The sequence below is a fragment of the Bos grunniens genome, chromosome 13 (genome assembly GCF_055505025.1).
Source record: "Bos grunniens cultivar Pamir isolate PY7600 chromosome 13, Bosgru_T2T1.0, whole genome shotgun sequence".
NCBI lineage: Eukaryota > Metazoa > Chordata > Mammalia > Artiodactyla > Bovidae > Bos > Bos grunniens.
Genome location: NC_141177.1, coordinates 4,881,939 through 4,900,116, shown reverse-complemented (window position 1 = coordinate 4,900,116; position 18,178 = coordinate 4,881,939). Strand labels below are relative to the sequence as shown.

The window sequence follows — 18,178 nt, the reverse complement described above, 5'->3', positions numbered from 1 at the left end:
ACCTCTACCGGTTGGTTCCCCGGTTCCCCTTGCCCACTTTGTGGAGGGTACTCCACACTTCCCATGCCTGCCCTCATCCTCTCATTTGTGGGGAATTTGTAAAACAATTTGATTCTGCTTTTTTCCATGTCATTTTCCAAATGCACGTAATTGTTCTGGTAGTGATTTGTAACTCCATTATCTTTGAACCTCCCCCCGAACAGTGGACAGGATGACCCAGCGTCTCCATAGGCTCTGGCGAGGCTGATCACTGCAGGTCTGCTGTCTTTTGAACGCAGGCTGGTTGTGCTCATTTCTCCTTCCTCTCTCTCAGTTTACCACATTAGATTCTGAGGCTCTGGGTTTACTTTTCAGCATCTTTTTCTATTCAGTACATAATCATTTTAAACTTTAAACCAAAGCAAGCTTGCTACTCGTTAACTAAATTTTAAACTTTTTATTATCTAAGCATTGTAGACTATCTTACAGTTTAGCAGTATTGACTATGACTTCTGGCATATTGATTATATAAATGGATAAATATAATCGTTTCCTAAGGTTTATTGGAAGAGCTGAATGAAGCTCCAATACTTTGGCCACCTGATATGAAGAGCCAACTCCCTGGGAAAGACCCTTATGCTGGGAAAGACTGAAGGCAAAAGGAGAAAGGGGTGGCAAAGGATGCGATGGTTAGGTAGCATCATTGACTCACTGGACATGAATTTGAGCAAACTCTGGGAGATAGTGAAGAACAGGGAAGCCTGGCATGCTGCAGTCCATGGGGTGGCAAAGAATTGGACATGACTTAGTGATGACTTAGCAACTAAACCACAACAAAGATCTTTGTAGTCAATTACATTGTTCCATTAACCAGTATAGACAGAGTACAGCATTGCTTTCACCATGAAAGACGTTGAATTTCTGATTTTGAAAGTTGTGTATTTCTCAGTATGCTTTACTATACCGTAATTTTATATTGTCATTTATAATGAGATTTATGAGTAACAAAGTTGTTCAACACAAATGTCACTTTGAAGATTTGGTTCCTAAAATTCTAGTCTAGCCATCCCCGCCCCCCTCCCCACTTCTATATATATCTTCCTATTCAGTGGTGACTACTTGCAAGAGTTCCAGGAAATGTATGCCCTATATGTTCACTTCTTATTTTAAATTATTGCCTTTACTGTACTTCTGTATTTCCCTTTGATCTAGCTCTATTTCTGAGAGCCAGTAGTTTCCTTAAAGTACTAGGTAGCAGCTAGAACAGTCAAATTAGGCAGCCATTTGTAAAACGAGGTGTGGGGAGTAGAGAAGATGTGAAGATACTGAGGAGCTGCGGTTCTGGCAGATACAGGGTGCCGTTGGAGTGCTTTCTTCCTTCATTTGAAACAGATGGCTGTCTGAACCATCTGAAACAACCGTTTATGCTTTGAATTCGTGTTTCAGTAGCTCTTTTAGTACTATCTTGTTGAGAGGCTGTGTGACTCAGTTGCAAAGCAAAATAGTAGTAATAATAATTATTGTTATTATTGGAAAGCAGGAGTGGACCAGACATTGGTCTAAACGCATTCTCTTTCAAGAACATTTCTATTGCATAATGTGAATCAGACTGGTACACAGTTAAGGACTCTTTGAGCACCTTTAGAACCATTCCTTAATTCAGTCATTAGAATTAGGTTGAATGCCCACTCTGGGCCCAGGCTGGTGCTAGGAAGGTTGAGAGTCTAGGACCTTCCCAGTAGACTCCCAGCTTTAATGAGACACTGGCTCCACCTCATCACTCTTGGATAGTTTTAAGAGAAATAATGCATTTTACAGTGGAGCCAGAGACATTCGCCCTCTTGTGGGACTGAAGAGAGAAGGATGTTCAAACCAAAATTGCTAGGTTTAACTTAACAAAGTGCTATAAACATTAGAATATTTCTGCAAGCCTGGCTTTTATGCCTATGTGTTTTCAAAAATTAGAGCTCTCACGTAAAGCATTATCAGCTTTACCCCATGTTTGACTTTTGCCTAATTGGATTTGGGAGGTATTTAAATAATGGATAATGAGCTTTCCTGTAAGTAGACAGACTGACTGACTCTGGGCCCTGATTCCTTCTGTTCCCAGAGCCTTATGAGGAGCTCAGTGGGTGCTCGCTGGGAGGTCATCAGTCATCTTCTTAAGTGAGTGTGGAAGGATGGGGAGTCAGAACTAGCCTCAGAAATTTTTCAAGTAATGATGGTTTCTGCCCTACCTTGCCTCTTAAGATCGATTTTCAGTTCAGATGTTTTGTTTAAATTTTATCAGGCATCTTTATCCCAACTTTCTAGCCCAGATCAGTCATAATTTTAAAAGAACTTGTTTTTTTTTTCTCTCCCATGAAAATGATTCACTGTAGAAATGAGGCAGATCATTTTGGGTACCCAGTGCCTATATAAAATGACACGGTGTAATTTAAACCACTCACCAGTAAGCTGTGACTGAACGTGAGCTCTCCCTTGGCCGCACACCGTCAGATGTGTTCTCTAGGAGAGCGTGAACGTTTGATGTCTGTTACACGTGCTGCTTTCTCTGTCACATTTCTGAAGAAACCTGTACCAAGAATAGGAAGTAGACTCCAGAAAAGCCAGTGAAGCACCGTCCGAGGGAAGGAGACGGGCAGCTTATCTGTTTGTTGGTGTGGGCCATTTCACTGTTCGCAGTTCTCATTCACTGTGATCTCATCCCTGAAAGGGTGAGGTGCACTTTGAATGGTGCTTGAAATGTTGAATGGGGTTTTTTTAGGGGATGCTTCTGAGAATATGTTTCATGGCAAGTTTACTATTTCCTTCTTGGCTTGGCTCCTAAATTTACCCAACAGTCATCTTCTCATCATCAGCTTTAAGACCTTTATCCTGTTTTATTTTCTCTGTGTGGATGTTTTGCACGCCTCAGTAGATTCTTTAATCTTTGGTCAAAGTAGTAAAAGATCTAAGGATGCCATGTGCTTGTGATGGCAGTCCCCTTAAACTTGATCATTAGTCAGTGTCTGCTTTCTTCAGCTGTTGGAAGGTTGGCTCACCTTTGATGCCCTTTTATTTTTATTTATTTATTTATTTATTTTTATTTTATTATTTTTTTCTTCTAATTTTATTTTATTTTTAAACTTTACATAATTGTATTAGTTTTGCCAAATATCAAAATGAATCCAATGCAGAAATCTTGTTTTGCTGTAGTTCTGTCACATTTCGAGGGACAGTGGTTCATCTGCTATTTTTCTAAACCACTATTGGTAGTTAACTTTTAATTTTATAGGTGCTTTTATCACTCCTCAATATTAATACTATAATCCTGGCATTTTGTTTTACTGAGTGAAATGTAAATTCATATTTAGAGCCTGCATGTATTTCTCATGTGCAGTTCTGAAATAGAGAAACACTTAAACCAGGTTTGTTTTATTATTTGTAAATTATACCTCAGAATTGATTAGACAGCAGGGACCTATTGTGTAGCGCATGGAACTCTGCTTAATGTTCTGTGGCAGCCTGAATGGGAGAGGGGTTTGGGGGAGAATGGATACAGGTCTGTGTGTGGCTGAGTCCCTTCTCCACTCACCCGAAACGGTCACAACATTGTTAATTGGCTATACCCCAGTACTGAATAAAAAGTATGACATTTGGGGAAAAAATAAATCAGGAAACAAAAAGAAATTGGTTAGAAAAACTGACTGAACTACGTATTTAAGATCTGTGCATTTGACTGTTTGAGGCTACCTTAATTTTAGACTCTTCTTTTAAAAGTATTGTGTGGATAGCTTCTATTTTCCCAATATTTTTATTAGCTGTTTTGGTGTGTTCTCTTCAACCAAAAAAGTACAGATTACTAGATCCTTCGGCTACATAGAATCAGTCGCACACTGTTGTTATTTTGGCCCTTATTTCCTCAGAATGAATATTTTTTCAGTGGTTTATTCATATCAACTGTTTCTTCCATCTTCTTTCAGTCACACCAGCTGGACTGATCAAGATTGTTTCATGTCATAAGGCAGATTTGTACCTGTTGGTGAACACTTCCAAATAACAACTAGAGTAAGAAATTTAAAAATGAGATTTTTTTTTTCCCCCTTCAAGTCATTTTTCTGTGCTCTGTAGCATTTCCCCAAAAGCTTAATCTCATCCATAAAAGATGTGATGGATACATTACTACTAGACTAATTTGTTTAATCTCAAGTGAGTTTATATCATCATACTTTTCAGGTGCTATCTATCTTGCTCGTACGAGTCAAAAACCTTGCCGTTTTGTAGGTTTTTCTTTTAAATAGCAGAATGTGGACTTCCTCTTTAAATCCAAGTTGAATGTATACATGGTTTAAGAAGTTAAATACTACCACCGTGGTCTTATAATCCAGTTATTGGCTGCCCACATCTCCCCATTCCCAGTCTTTCTCTTTATGAATGGCTTTTGAACTCTGAGCCTGCTTCGAGCTTGCATTTGTTCCCAGATTTTAAGGAAAATGTCTATCCTTTGATTCATGAATTTAGCTCTTCAGGGAGATACAGGATGTGGCTTTCTTAAGCCCCCGCCTTCTGCTGTCCCTCGTGCTTCCCCGCCCCGTTCCCCCAGCCTGTGATACTTCTAGGTGAAAGCCGTGTTCACTGTTTACATTGTTGCCTCGCACACAGTCACAGGTAGTGCTGTACTGTCATGCTTTCCTTTTTAATAGATTTTCTTGTAGTTAATAATTGCCTTTTCTTCATTTGCATAGTTTCCTTACTGCCTGAGTCACCAGGGAAGCCCCTACCTGTTGTTAACTCTTCTCATACCTTCTGAGAACCTCTCACAGCAATTTTCCACCAGCTCAGTTAGCACCATCCAATAGAAATAAGTACCAGCCATGTATGTAATTCTGCTTTTTCTAGTAGCCGCAGTAAGAAAGGGGCTTCCCAGGTGGCGCTAGTGGTAAAGAACCCGCCTGCCAGTGCAAGAGACGTAGGAGACCTGGGTTCGATCCCTGGGTCAGGAAGATCCCCTGGAGGAGGGCATGGCAACCCACTCCAGTATTCTTGCCTGGAGAATCCCATGGGCAGAGGAGCCTGGCAGCTACAGTCCATGGGGTCGCAAAGGGTCAGACACGACTGAAATGACTTAGCATGCAGCAAGAAAGGTAAAAGGAAGCAGATGAAAGTAACAACATAGTTTGCTTAATCCAGCATGTTCAAAGTGTCATTTCAACCAATAGTCAATGTTTCAAGTATTTGAGATATTTTAATTTCTTTTCTTAGTACTCAGTTGTCAAAACCCGATGTGTGTTTCACATTTGCACAGCATCTCTTTGCAGACTCACCATGTCTCAGGTGGCTTATGGCTACTGTGTTAGATAGAGCAGCTTCAGGTGACTCGGCAGCCCTGGTCTTGGAGGAGGCATCCCTCCTGGACACCTCCGTCCCTCTGTCTGGGTCACTGGCTCTGAAGACTGCCACACGGCGTCCATCTTGAGACCGCTTTGTTTTGCTTCTCAGTTGGCGTCCCTGTTTTCTGGACTGCAGGTATTCTTGTTTCCCTCTGGTGGTCTTGCTCAGTCACGGTGGGTATGCTGGACAGAGGCATGCTGTTGGCATGTCCATCTCTTGAGTCACTCTAGTCTGGTCTGGGTGCTCGCCTCCTGGGGCTGGTGCGTAGCTGTCATCCTGGGCCTCCCCCACCACAGCCTGTGTGGAAATTTCCTGTGCCTTTGCTCTTGTGGTAGATCCTTTTTTGTTTGTTTTTCCCCTGGGTACCTTACATCTTTCTCTTCCTTGGTTTTTTCCTTCACTCAGGTGGAAACGCCAGTGGATGCTGAGAAATGGAGCAGAGGTGGTGGGGTCTCTGAGGCCCTACAGATCTGAGCGGTTTCTCTCGTTCCTTCTTGCCTGACGATTATTGGGGCTGTGTATAGAATTCTAGGTTGGACATCATTTTTCTTCAGAATTTTGAAGGCATTGCTCTGTTGCCATTCAGCTTTCAGTGTTCTTGCAAAATCTGAAGCCATTCAGATCCCCTTACCTTTTGAAAGTGAACTATTTTTTCTTCCTGGAAACTTACAGAATCTTCTCTTTGTTGGCGAGACCCTTGACCTGCACGGTACTGTGCTCCAGTGTGGGTCTGCTTTTATCATTTTCCTGAGCACCTGATGTATCTGGTAGATTTCCTTGAACTAGTTTTTAATGTTTTCTTTCCTTGCATTTTATTCTGCTTAATTTTCCATTGTTAATTATTTTTGCCTTCTGGAAAAGCAGAATTTCTTCTACCTTTATCTTCTGACTCTTCTGTTAAGCTTATCATTTCTGCCATTTCTTGTTTTCAAGTTCCAAGAGACATTTTTATCCAACATCCTGTTCTTAATCCATGAATGTATGGATCTTATCTTTCTGAGTATATTAATGATAAATATATTTTTAAGCTTTGGTTTCTCTGCACTCTATTTCTTCCGAGGGGCTTGTTTTTCCCATTTTATTTTTCCTTTAGATCTCTTTCATACTAGAGGCATTCCTTCCTCTGACGTCTCTTAATCAGTGGTCTGCACGTGATGAAGATGGGGGGCTTCCGGGGTCTACTGCAGGCTCCCAGCAGGTGCACGGGGCTGGTCAGCACACGTCTGCCTCGAGGCCTCTGGGTGCAGGTGGGCTGTTGTTTGTATACCCTCATGATGGTACCTTTTGGTCTTTCCTCTTGTTTGCTCATATCACCTGGACGGCACTCTGCCCCCTGATTCACATTTTCCAAAAAGTAAATCTCCAGATTTCAGCAGAGGTGTGAGGCAGCAGGCACCCAGCAGCGGGAAGGGGGAGGTAGGGGCGGAGATGCAGTTCCTCTGGTCCAGCCCTGCCCCCCCTGCGGTGAATCCCACCCCTCGTTCCAGAAGCAGGCTTCCTGCCCTTCTGGAGGGTTCTGTGGTGGAAACCAGGCCGGTGCTCTGCTCTCCCAGCCACCGGCTTGTGACTGAGCCTGCTCCCACCTGCCAGCTGCTCATCAGTCTGATTGCCAGCTTCCAAAGCTGTGCTGCTGTTGTCTGCTCTCCTGTTCTCTCACTGCAGCCTTTCCCTTTTTTTAAAAAGTTCTGGTAAAACATACATAACAAAGATTGACCATCATAACCATGTTTAGGTGTACAGTTCAGCGGCATTGAGTATATGCACATTGTTGGGCAAGCTTGTCTTTCATGACAGTACTAGTAAAATACAGACGTAAAGGAAAAGATCTCTAAGTGGGGTTATAGTGGTGTTGATGTAGAAGAGCAAAATGAGATGTGTGTGGTCTGTCTGGTAGGACACATGCTGCAGTCTCCTGTGAGCTCAGGCACTCGCTCTCCTTCTGACGGTTGGTTTAATGGGGTTTGTTTGCCATCCCCTGGGAAAGCATTGGGGCTCCCAGGTGGTGCTAGTGGTGGAGAGTCCACCTGTCAGTGCAGGAGACTTCAGAGGTGCAGGTTTGATCCCTGCGTTGGAAAGATCCACTGAAGTAGGAAATGGCAACCCACTCCAATATTTTTGCCTGGAAAGTTCCGTGGACAGAGGAGCCTGGCAGGCTATATAGTTCATGGGGCTGCAAAAAGTTGGACATAACTGATGGCATTTGTGTGTGCACACGCGCACACACACGTATGGGAAAGTGTTTAGATAGTTGTTTGGCAGAAAGGGGCCTTTTATCTGCTCTTGATAAACTGTAGCTTTACAGGAGGTTGCAGATGGAATTCCCAGGCCTGACACAGAAGGCTCTCCAAGATCTGATCTCTACCCACCTGTGTACTCCAGCCCTGTCATTCCTCCACCAGCCCACTCAGCGTCCCCACACAAAGTGTGAACCCCAGCCCCTGTGCCTCTGCTGTGCTGGGTGTTCTGAGTACTGCGCTCCGTTCCCATCTCCTTGCCCTCTTCCTCGTCGTTCTAGCTCCCGGCCCCACACCACCGCCGCCCGCCTGCGGCATGCGGGTATCCTTCTGTCTCCCTCCCGTGACTTTGGACGTGCCTCTTGAATTAGCACTTGCCTTTCCCTCACTCCCCGGCCCCCTTTGCTGTTTGTTTCTGTGCTGCGTCTTCCTCAGTGCTTGGCACATGGCCCGCACGCAGTCAGCTGGGTTCCTGGTGCCAGAGTTTCAAGAGAGAACTCTTTATCTCTTATTTTGTAGGATATCCGACATGAAGCCAGTGACTTCCCATGCAGAGTGGCCAAGCTTCCTAAGAACAAAAACCGAAACAGGTACAGAGACGTCAGTCCCTGTAAGTATTCACACACCACAGTTACCTGCTCCCATCCAGCCAGCCCCTCCGAGGCTGTGGGCCTCTCAGACTCCTTTAGCCCTGGGGTTTGGTAATAAATCAATAGCAGTTGAGGTTTATGACTTGATTGTTTCCTATGATGAAGTTATTAGAGGCTTATAGTAATGGCTCACTTTTCCGCCCATGGAGGAGGGATAAGGTTTCAGTTTCTAGAAAATTCAGCAAAGTTCAAAGCGCTTTCCTTAGCTTTTACTGTTTTAATGATGAATCATTTCCTACCAGCTGAGTGTGTGTAATGGCAGGCGTAATATACCCCTTCCGGGTGACTCCGCGACAGTATTGTTGGGCCCAAGGCATTGTACTGACCAGTAGTGATGCCCTGCGCGGGCATGGGCCAGGGTCGGGGAGGCACTCACCTGCCGCCTCAGCTAGAGACGCAGTCGGCTCTGCTCGCTGACCTCGCCTCCCCCAGCCCACCCCCTCCGCCATCACTGTTTTTCTGGCTCTTTCCTATCCTTAGTTCTCAGTGTGCCCGCTGGCAGCCTCCTCTGCCTTCCAAGTAATTGGCTTTCAGTCTGCTGATATCTCGAAAGTGAATGAACTGTGTTAGAATCTGTGTAAAGTGAGAAAAACTGGAGAGGAGGGAAGGACAGGAACTTCACCACCTCCTCTGGGTCACAGAGAGCCTTGGGACTCACCTCCACGTGGCATCGCCCAGCAGCGAGGGCTGTGGTTGCAGCAGCTCCATAGCAGTGCCCTCTGCCGGGGACGTGACGATGCCGCCAGGCCCCCAGGCAGGCCCGTCCTACCGAAGCCTGCTGCAGGGGCAGCTCCCGGTGCCCTCCACAGAAGAGTGGCTGTGCCCCCTGCCGGATGGTGCAGTGCCCCAGGCTGTGGGGGGGGCGGAGTGAATCAGACCTGGGCTGGCGCTAAGCAGTCTGCCTCCGACGGCTGCCGCGGCGCTCTGCCCCTCTGAGCTGCTGGCCTCAGGCGGGTTGCCCTCTCCCCTGATCTTCAGTCACACAGGAGTCACAGGGATCTCAGGACTGGGCGCAGACTGAAGTCAGGGCACATCAGTGCTTAGCCCCGAGTCTCACTCTCAGTGTCGGCTGTGGTTGAGACGGCCAGGAACTGAAGTGCCCGCTGGGCACGTCCACCACGTGGGTCTAGGTCAGGTGACACAGGATTTTGCCCCAGTGTCTGATTCTCTTGATTTAGCACTTCCAGGCTACGGCTGCACATAGATTTTATTTAAAAATAATACTAATGGCCTCTTCTCAGGGAATTCTGCCATGAGGCCCTGGCCAGCTGCCCTGCGCTAGAATCACCGTCGCAGTTCACACCATGCACACGGTGCCCACCAAGCCCTTGGTCTGTAGACTTTGCTGTACTCGCTCTGAATTAGGCAACAATATTATCTTTCATATTTCTTTTCTATGATTTCGATCAGTATTCATCTAAATAAGGTTGTAAACCAGCTTTACAGAGGGAAAAAAAACAGCATTTGAAATATTCTTCCAGGGATACAATTCCCAAACTTTTTAACCAGTCTTAACTCCTTGCGTTTTTCTCCCCTACCTCCACTCTTCACTAGAGAAGGTAATTTGCTTTTAAAATTATGAAGGAAATGGGGAGAATGTTTCAAGGTAGAAGGTGATCCTATTATCTTCCATTTGGCAGGTGAAAAACTCAGCACTCAGAAGATAAGTTGTCTGTCCAAGGTCACCACCCAGTGCTGTGAGACCGCTTATCTCCATGGCCCATTTCAGTATCACCCGAGTATTTCAGTGTGTAATAACCCTCTATGATGAGAAACGTTATTCCAAACAATGGCTAATTCACTAAAACGTCTCTTTGGAATGCTTTCGAATAGAAGGCCCTAACTGCTTACCCTGTTAGGTTTTCCTTTCTCTCTGGGTGAGGGGAGAACTGTTTACGGGCCGTCTCCTGAGTTTACCGTCCCTTGTGTTGTACCAGAAATAAAACACCCACCTGCGCTTGTTAATGGCCCCGGCAGGATAAGGAAAGTTGCCTTCGGGAAAGCAGGGCTTTTGTGACAGTGGCAGAGAGGAGAAGAAGCGGCTGTGCTTCTTCTGTCCCCTGGGGTAGACCTTTCAAATGCAAGTGTGTTTCTAAAAGCTATTCTGAAAGTTACTTTAATATACTTTCGGTGTTGTGTTTTGGATTCAGAGTCTGTGTTTTCCTGTTAAACTCTCTTTTAAGTGTCTCTGATTGTGACATATATGTTGTACTTGAGCTTTTCTAAAGACAACCTTGTATCAGGCAGTTCAAGGTGTGAGTTTTCACCCTGTTGTAGACTTCAGCTGTTTAATCTTGGAAGCATTAGGCACAGGTGAGGCTGGGACGTGATCGTAAATCTTACCAACTTGGTTCATTGTACCAACTTGAACTCTGGGGACTGGGTGGAATATTGGTGGATTTTGTTCCCTTTTAAAGATCAAAGCCATTGCATTTTTCACTCATAAAAGTATGTTTTAGGCCTCAGAGAACAGATTCCTTGACATCCCCTCCCCCCCAGTCTTCTGAGGTGTGAGGACAGTAATAAATAAGACGATAAAGCCTAAAAACAGATTTCCCAAACAAGAATTAATAATCTATGTTTTAGTGTAATTTGTTTCTGTTGCTATTTTGTATTAAGTTTCAGATACTTTGAGAAACCTTCTGAAAGTACTAGCGGTTCCCATTATTGGAGACACTAAGTTAATCTCAGAACAGTTTGGACTCAGCCAGTGTGAACACCCTGAGCGCCTCACTCGCTTTCTCTGCTTCCCCATAGGGCACATCGCGTGTGCAAGCACTTAAGTCCCCTGGATTAACCTTGCGTTCTGGTTTGCCTTTCAGTTGATCACAGTCGGATTAAGCTTCATCAAGAGGATAACGACTATATCAACGCTAGTTTGATAAGAATGGAAGAAGCCCAAAGGAGTTACATTCTCACCCAGGTGAGCAGAGCCTGACTTTCCCAGTGGGCTTCGCCTCTCCCGGTGTCAGCCTAAGAGTCTGACAGGGCCGCTATCCACGCCTCAGATAAAGTCTGCCACATCTTTTAGAAGATCAGGTTTCTAACCCAAAAAAGCAACATGGAAGGGAAAAGTCTTCCTTCAGAGATTCAGTCTGGTCATGACATGAATCTTTTCTGGGAAGTATGGTGTTGCTGGGTTTGTAGACAACAGCAGTAAAATGCCAGGGTTGTCTTGTTTGTTGACAGAGGCAGTAGCTAGAAAAGACTGTACCTGTGTTGAGTCCCTAGGCGTTTGCCTCAGGGCATCAGGGCTGCTTATGGACACGTAAGAGGGTTAGTAATAGACCAGAAATCTTTATCCAGATGGCCTTTCAGAATTCCTCTGCATGGTCCTCATTCCTTGGGGGTGGAGGGGTGAGTTAGGCTATGTGGAGGAGCATGCAAACTCACTTGAAACTCCCATTGGTTTTTGGCATCTTTATGGAAAAAGAAATCACAACAGTGGTTTCATAATTGGCCTTTTGTGAAACACTGGTATATGACCCAAAGACCACAGGAGCCCGGGGAAGAGTGAAGGGGTCTCTTTTAACCGATTTTCTCAAGTCTTCATCTGTTACTGGTACATTGATATACACAGTCTAAATCTCTCTCTATATAAATCCTGATTTCCTCTTTTCTCTTTGCATGTCAGTTTTTCAGTTTTACATTAGGTTTGGGTCCTAGGATGACTGAACATCATCACCCTGTCTAATACTTGGAGGCTAAAATGACAGTGAAGCTAGGAAGCACGATGACCAAAGTCTGCTTTGGGGCAGGTGTCTTCCTGGTGGCCCTTCTTGACTGTCCCTTTTGTTCTGTCTGGGTTCCTCTCCGCACATGACCAGAGTCGGCCCAACACCCCCCCAGTCATTGTACGGAACATCAGTCCCCAGGCCCTCAGCCCGTGATCCTCCCAGCCCTTCTGGGGTTGGGGTGAGGGGCAGGGAGACCTTGGTGGCAAGCTGGTGGGAAGAGGTTGTGGCAAAGTGGCTTCTTGGGAACTTCTCTTTTAGAGGTAGTCAAGTTTCTTACTTTCTGAATTCAGCCATTCAACTTTGGTCTGGGGTCAGCAAGCCCAAAGCAAAGATAGGGTATATAAAGTCAAACAGGCATTAGGAAAGCACCGTGAAAACTTACCCTGCTGTCCTCACCGCACTCACACCCTCGCGGTTGCTTGGCACATGTGAAGTTCTGTCTGTCTGTCAGATCACACCCCAGATGTACCCAGCTGCTTGCTGACGTGGTCTCCCTCTGCCCTGAGGTTTATGTAAGGGGTTCGAGCAGCCTGGCCCAAAGTCGCACTGCTGGACGGTGGGACTGAGCTCATCTCCATGCCACAAAGCCAAGAACACGGTGCCCATTTTTAAAATGTGTTCATTAAGCAAATAATGCAAGGCTCTCGTCTCACTTTTTAAACCTGTAGGGAGAGTAATGTCACAGATACTGGCCTTCACGCCCACCTTCAAGTATTGGCTGTTTGGTGTGTGCCCTTTCAGATCTTCCATGACTTTAGTCCCTCAGAGCCGTTCTGGACTGGAGTGGTGTTTGGGGCCGTGATGAGAACTCCGGCTGTGGGCCAGTGGCACCGCGGCCCTTGCCCACCCTGTCTGTGTGCCCTCATGTTTTAGGTTCCATGCTCCGAGGTTGAGGGGAGTCCACGGTCAGGTTAGCCGTTAATAGTAACGATGAGAGCTCACACTGTGTTGGGTATTCGCTGTGTCCCGGGTCCTGTGGAAAGGCGTAGTAAGTCTGCCTACCTTCACAGCCCTGTGAACTTCAGGCGCTCCAACGGGTAGCGAGCTAGGTGGAGAAGCTGCAGGAATAGAGGTGGGTGGCTCGTCCCAGGCCGTGCGGGTGGGGCCCCTCCCCGAGCCGCCGCTCACCTGCAGCCAGCGGTGCTGCTCGCTGGCCCCCCGCCCTGACGTGGAGATCTCTGGCGCCCTTGCTCCGGCCAGCCCAAACCAGAGAGCAGAATCAGTGTTTTCTCTCCTCTGTCATTCGGCTCTGAACCAGCTCTGAAATACGGAAATGACCTTTCGCTACGTGGTAGAAAATAGAACTGTGGTTACTGACCACCAGGCAGGGAGAGGCGGGCCCTGGCCGCAGCCACGGCTTCCACGCTGCCTGAGGGCGCCTCGCGCCGGGCGGGTTTGTACGTAAGATGCACACACTGTGGATTCTGTTTGCAGGGCCCTCTACCCAACACCTGCGGCCACTTCTGGGAGATGGTGTGGGAGCAGAAGAGCAGGGGCGTTGTCATGCTCAACAGAGTGATGGAGAAAGGATCGGTGAGTGAACCTCACGCCGCCTCCCGCGGCGCCAGTCCGTAAGGGCGACGTCTGTCTGTTCCTCTCCTCAGGTTGCTTTAGATTTCTGTTAGAAAAATACAAAGAAGCAGTACATAATAACATGTTTATTGTAAACAAGTCAGATAAACAGGTGAATTTAAAGGAGAGAAAGGTCAGACAGCCCTTGCCCTGGTGTCCACCCCACCCTGTCAGCCGGCCTCCCAGCACTGGTGAGTGAGCCCCACTTTCCTCTCCCCGGTGCCTCTGGTGCTGCTCTGTTGGCCTCGTGGAGTGGTGCGAGCAGAGTTTCACTTTGAAAAGCAAGTTCCTACTGTGCCTTGATCGAGCCTGCTTTCTCTGGTAAAGTGTCCCTTTGCACAGCCAAACGGTGGGAGCAGCTGGACGCAGATTCAGCCCTGTCAGACCCACAGACGCTGGGCCCCTGGCCACTCCTTTCACAGGGACAGTGTCCGCTTGCACTTCCCTTCAGGAGTGTGAGCCTCCCTTCCGCGTACTCTGCAACGTGAGCCTGTTTGTTCAGGCCACTCCTGCCTCTCCTCAGTCTCTTCTGCTTCTACATCCAGCGCTCTTTCTAAACCAGGTCTCCCACACCTCTTGCTAGCTGAAACCTTTCTGGGGCTCCCACTGCCTCCCAGGACATACGCCGTGTGACTGCTGGACCGGGTACAGCTAGGCCCCGCTCTCTCCCTTCATCAGCCGATTCCAGCCAGAACAGACTTGTATTTTATTAAAAAAACTTTTTTTTTTTAGTCTTCTGCCCCTTCTCTGGACTAATGACCCAAATCGCACTCAGCCCCTCCAGGCGCGCGTGGCTGCCCTCAGCGCCGCGTGGCCTCTGACCTCCCTCACGCCTGAGGGTACAGTGTGGTCTTCACCGCAGGGTGTAGTGTCATGTCCCCCCAGGCTCCTGTCCTCTCCCTGATGCCCACTGCCAGCCGGGGGGGCTCCGCAGCCTCCAAGGTGGAGGCCCCAGGGGAAGAGAGCCGAGGAGCGTGGAGGCCAGTGGGAAGAGGGGCCCAGGCAGGGCCGGCACTGGCTCCGTGCTCGGACTCAGCGGGGATGCCGCTGTCCCGGCTTCCAGAAGGACGTGACCGCTCCAGAGAAGCCTGCCTCCAGAGAAAGGACCATCGTGGCCCTCGGGAAAAGTAAAAGTGTGAAGCAGTAATGTGTCAAAGGAAACTTGAGCAGTGAAAACCTGAAGGGGTAACGCACCCGCCTCACGGACTCGTCCGTCTCTCCCCAGAAGGGACGGGGCTTGGCGACAGCAAACGGCCCTCTTAGGACATTTCCTGTTTAGAGTCGTCTTTTTGCCTCTGCCTCTTTCTCTGAGAAGAAAGGATTCATTTGTTCTACAGAAACAGATAAAGCACTTACCTGAATATTCAAGTGCTGCAGCAGTGTGTTTTGTCTGAGGGAAAAAAAAGTCTTCAGTGAAAGTGGTTTTTTAATTTTCTCTGCAGTGGCTTGGCTTGATTAGTAAAACACAAAGTTGCGAACATGAAGTAAGCCGTCTCCACCACCTTCTTGTCAGCAACTTTGAATAAAGAAACAAAACATCAGGTTCCTGCCACGCACGTGCTCCGCAAGGGAAAGCGAACCCTGGTGGCCGGCGCGGGTGCTGAGCACAGAGGAGCATCGGGGTCTCCCAGCCCCAATGCTGCTGCCGCTCCGGGTCGCGCTCTGCCGAGGGGCAGGGACACCCAGCCTGTGCCTTGGGGCATCATGGTCTCCACCCACCAGCTGCTGGGAGCACCTTGCCTGCGGCCGAAGCCTGTAAAAGCGTCCCCAGACACTGTCCGGTGTCCCCAGGGAGGCAGACTTGCCCACGGTTGCGACTCACTCTATCGTGGTGTGGAGGGTTGAGAATTTTAAATCAAGACGGACTTACTCAAAACTCATCAGAGAAGGTAGCATTTGCCTTTTGTTTGTTTGTCACTAAAAGTTGAGGTGAAACCTCGTCACTGTTTGCACACGGTTTGCTCCAGCTGCTGTGGTTAGAGGACACCAGGAAGGGGATCCAGGTACTCAGGCCGCGTGCTCCTCAGCAGGCCCTGCCCTCCGTGGCCTCCCACCCAGGCTGAGCATAAGCAGACCACAGATCCACTGTGCCGTCCTTCCCCTTGGACTTCTGTGCTGGCCGTTGAGAGACACCTGTGTGGTTCTTACAGTGGTTACTGTGGTGGTGTGGCGCAGTCCCTGTTTCCCTCTGTAGCTCTCCTTTTTACCCTAGGGCACTTGGACATGCAGATTGGCATGGAAAGCAGTGTATGGTTTATGGTTCTTGAACCTTCCTTGGGATAAACACTTTAAATTCTGCATCCGCGTTCTCAGTTACCACCCCCATCAGAGCTGACCGGGGGAATTATAAGAAGTTGCAGTGTCTTGTTTGCTCAACTAATCTAATTATAATTTCTCCACTACAGCCTGTGGTTAAAAACCAGCTTGCAGAGTGTCTCCGTGTAGTGCATGTTTGTTTTCTGGTTTCTTTCACCAAATAGTGTCCAGTGGTCCCCCTCGTATGTTTTGGCAGAACTACCCATTACCCTTTTGGGACCTGATATACTTCCTGGAAGACAGTTGTGCAAAAAATGATTGTGTGTGTTAGACCAGGTTCGTCCAAGTGGCCAAAGTTCTCATTCATTCCATGTAGACATTGCATTTAGACATGATAAGCTAGCGTGCATATGTGTGCAGGGGCCGGGAATGCAAGTTGTCTAGGCAGGGGGAATAAGCCAGGCCATGTTCACCCAGAAGCGTCGCCTGAATCTCTGTCCTGAAGTCCCCACTAGAGATGCTGTTTGATTTCAAGGGCTTTCAGCCTCGGGACCCTGAGTTGTATATCACGGGCGCTTTAGGCTTTGTCCGTCTCTCTCACACTCCACTTTTAGTTCTCTGTGTTCATCATTCTTTCAGCCAGATCACCCACCCATCAGAGGGTCACCTCAGATGACTTTGTGGATTTTTCTCAGCATGCCCTAGCTGTTTTAGAAGAACCCGAGAACTCTCACGCCGCCCTCCTGGTAGTGACAGCATCTCTAACAGGTGCCAGCACTGGCCCTGGCCTGTGGCTGTTTGCTGCCCCCTCAAGACATGCCTCCAGTTTAACTCAGTAAAGGACTGCTTTCCAACAAAATAATCCCCTTTTCCGGCCCCTGTGGATCAGCTTAATAGGGTCGTAGGAAATGGTGATCTTGTGCTGCTTCTGTTTTGTTTTATGTGTTTACAGCAAAAAACTTCTACAGGAAATGACAGAGAGCAGACTGTGGCATGTTGCTGGAGATGCCTAAGAGTTCTTTGAAGAACTCCTATTTTTAAATAAGTATTGGTTGATTGACACTCGGTGTGTGCCAAAATTCCTCAGCGATAAAGTTTCAGAGTCTTGGTCTTTATCCAGATAACAGAGATTTGTGAGGCTTTATATTCACTTTTGAAAGTGAGTGCTTGCTGTGTGGAGATGAGATTTAAAAGACTTGCCTCTCCTGCCCATGAGACATGAAAACACTGGTCTTTTCTCTGAGTGCAGCTGGCCGTTCTGCATTTCTGCTGCTTGGCTTCACTCTTGTCTGCTCACTGCCTTGGGTGCCCACTTCAGCACTCGTGGCTCTGGGCCTACCAAGGTGGTTTCTTTGTTTCTGGTGTCTCAAGGCATTACACAGATCTGATTATTCAAAGTGTAGGAATAAATGCCTCCTTTAAACATCCTCTAAAGTCTTGCTCTCACCTGCCTTGCCCACTGTGGCTAAGCATGCATTCGTGATCGTGCAATGCCACCAATGCTTCTGTGTCCTGAGTGGCAGGATCACTTCGATGCTGATAGTTGGGCTTCCCAGGTGGCGCTAGTTATGAAGAAACTGCCTGCCCGTGCAGGAGACTTAAGAGGCGCAAGTTTGATCCCTAGGTCGGGAAGATCCCTGGAAGAGGGCATGGCAGCCCACTCCAGTGTTCTTGCCTGGAGAACCCCATGGACAGAGGAGCCTGGAGGGCTACAGTCCATAGGATGTCAAAGAGTCAGACACGACTGAAGCGACTTAGCATGCACACGTGCACATCGGTGCAGGGAGATGACATGGGTGAAACTGTCCAAAACTTCCATGTCCAGGCTCTTTAGAAAACCTTACTGGCCTTCTGTTTGGGGATCATAAAGTTGGATGCTTTGGTGGCTTCACAATGTGGTGTTTCTTAATTTGTTTCCCTCCTTTTTTCTGTGGCTTTGGTTTTCATTAAAGCAGGATCAATGGGCATTTGTTGTTCTGTATTCAGCCTCTTCAAGAGCCTCCTGGCTCCTCTGAGTCAGTGCGTGTTGAATTGTAAGTGTCTTGAACTTGTACTGTTTCCCAAAGAGCTGTTGACATGCACTGATACTTCATTTGATGGAAGTCATACTGCCTCTGAGGGCCCCTGTCTGGGGATGTGTCAGTTCTTCTGGCTTATGGACCCAGCAGCTTCTCCCCATCTACCTGCTGGTTTTGTCCAGAATAGTCATCAGCAACCAGAAATGTCTGGTGTAACAGCTCACACAAAGCATTGGCACTAAATTTGACCCAAATTTTCCTTCTTGACATCTAAATGAAACCCAAGTCTTTGGGAGCTTGCTTGCTTTAAGGAAAATGTTAATGAGCTACATTTAAATCAAGACTATCAAGTAGTTCCT

The 18,178-nt window shown here is 47.4% G+C and overlaps 1 protein-coding gene across 2 annotated transcripts in view; it reads left to right on the top strand.

Annotated features, from left to right (window-relative positions):
• Window positions 1-18,178, top strand: part of PTPN1 (protein tyrosine phosphatase non-receptor type 1) — a 63,631-nt gene that overhangs the window by 35,123 nt on the left and 10,330 nt on the right. The window contains exons 2-4 of one of the 2 annotated variants that reach the window (XM_086331386.1): window positions 8,106-8,176; window positions 11,059-11,159; window positions 13,408-13,506. In XM_086331386.1, the coding sequence (XP_086187512.1) occupies window positions 8,116-8,176; window positions 11,059-11,159; window positions 13,408-13,506 (261 nt within the window). In that variant the 5' untranslated portion in view covers window positions 8,106-8,115. Of the gene's footprint in view, window positions 1-8,105; window positions 8,197-11,058; window positions 11,160-13,407; window positions 13,507-18,178 lie in introns of both variants that reach the window. The other variant, XM_086331385.1, reaches the window with a different exon arrangement.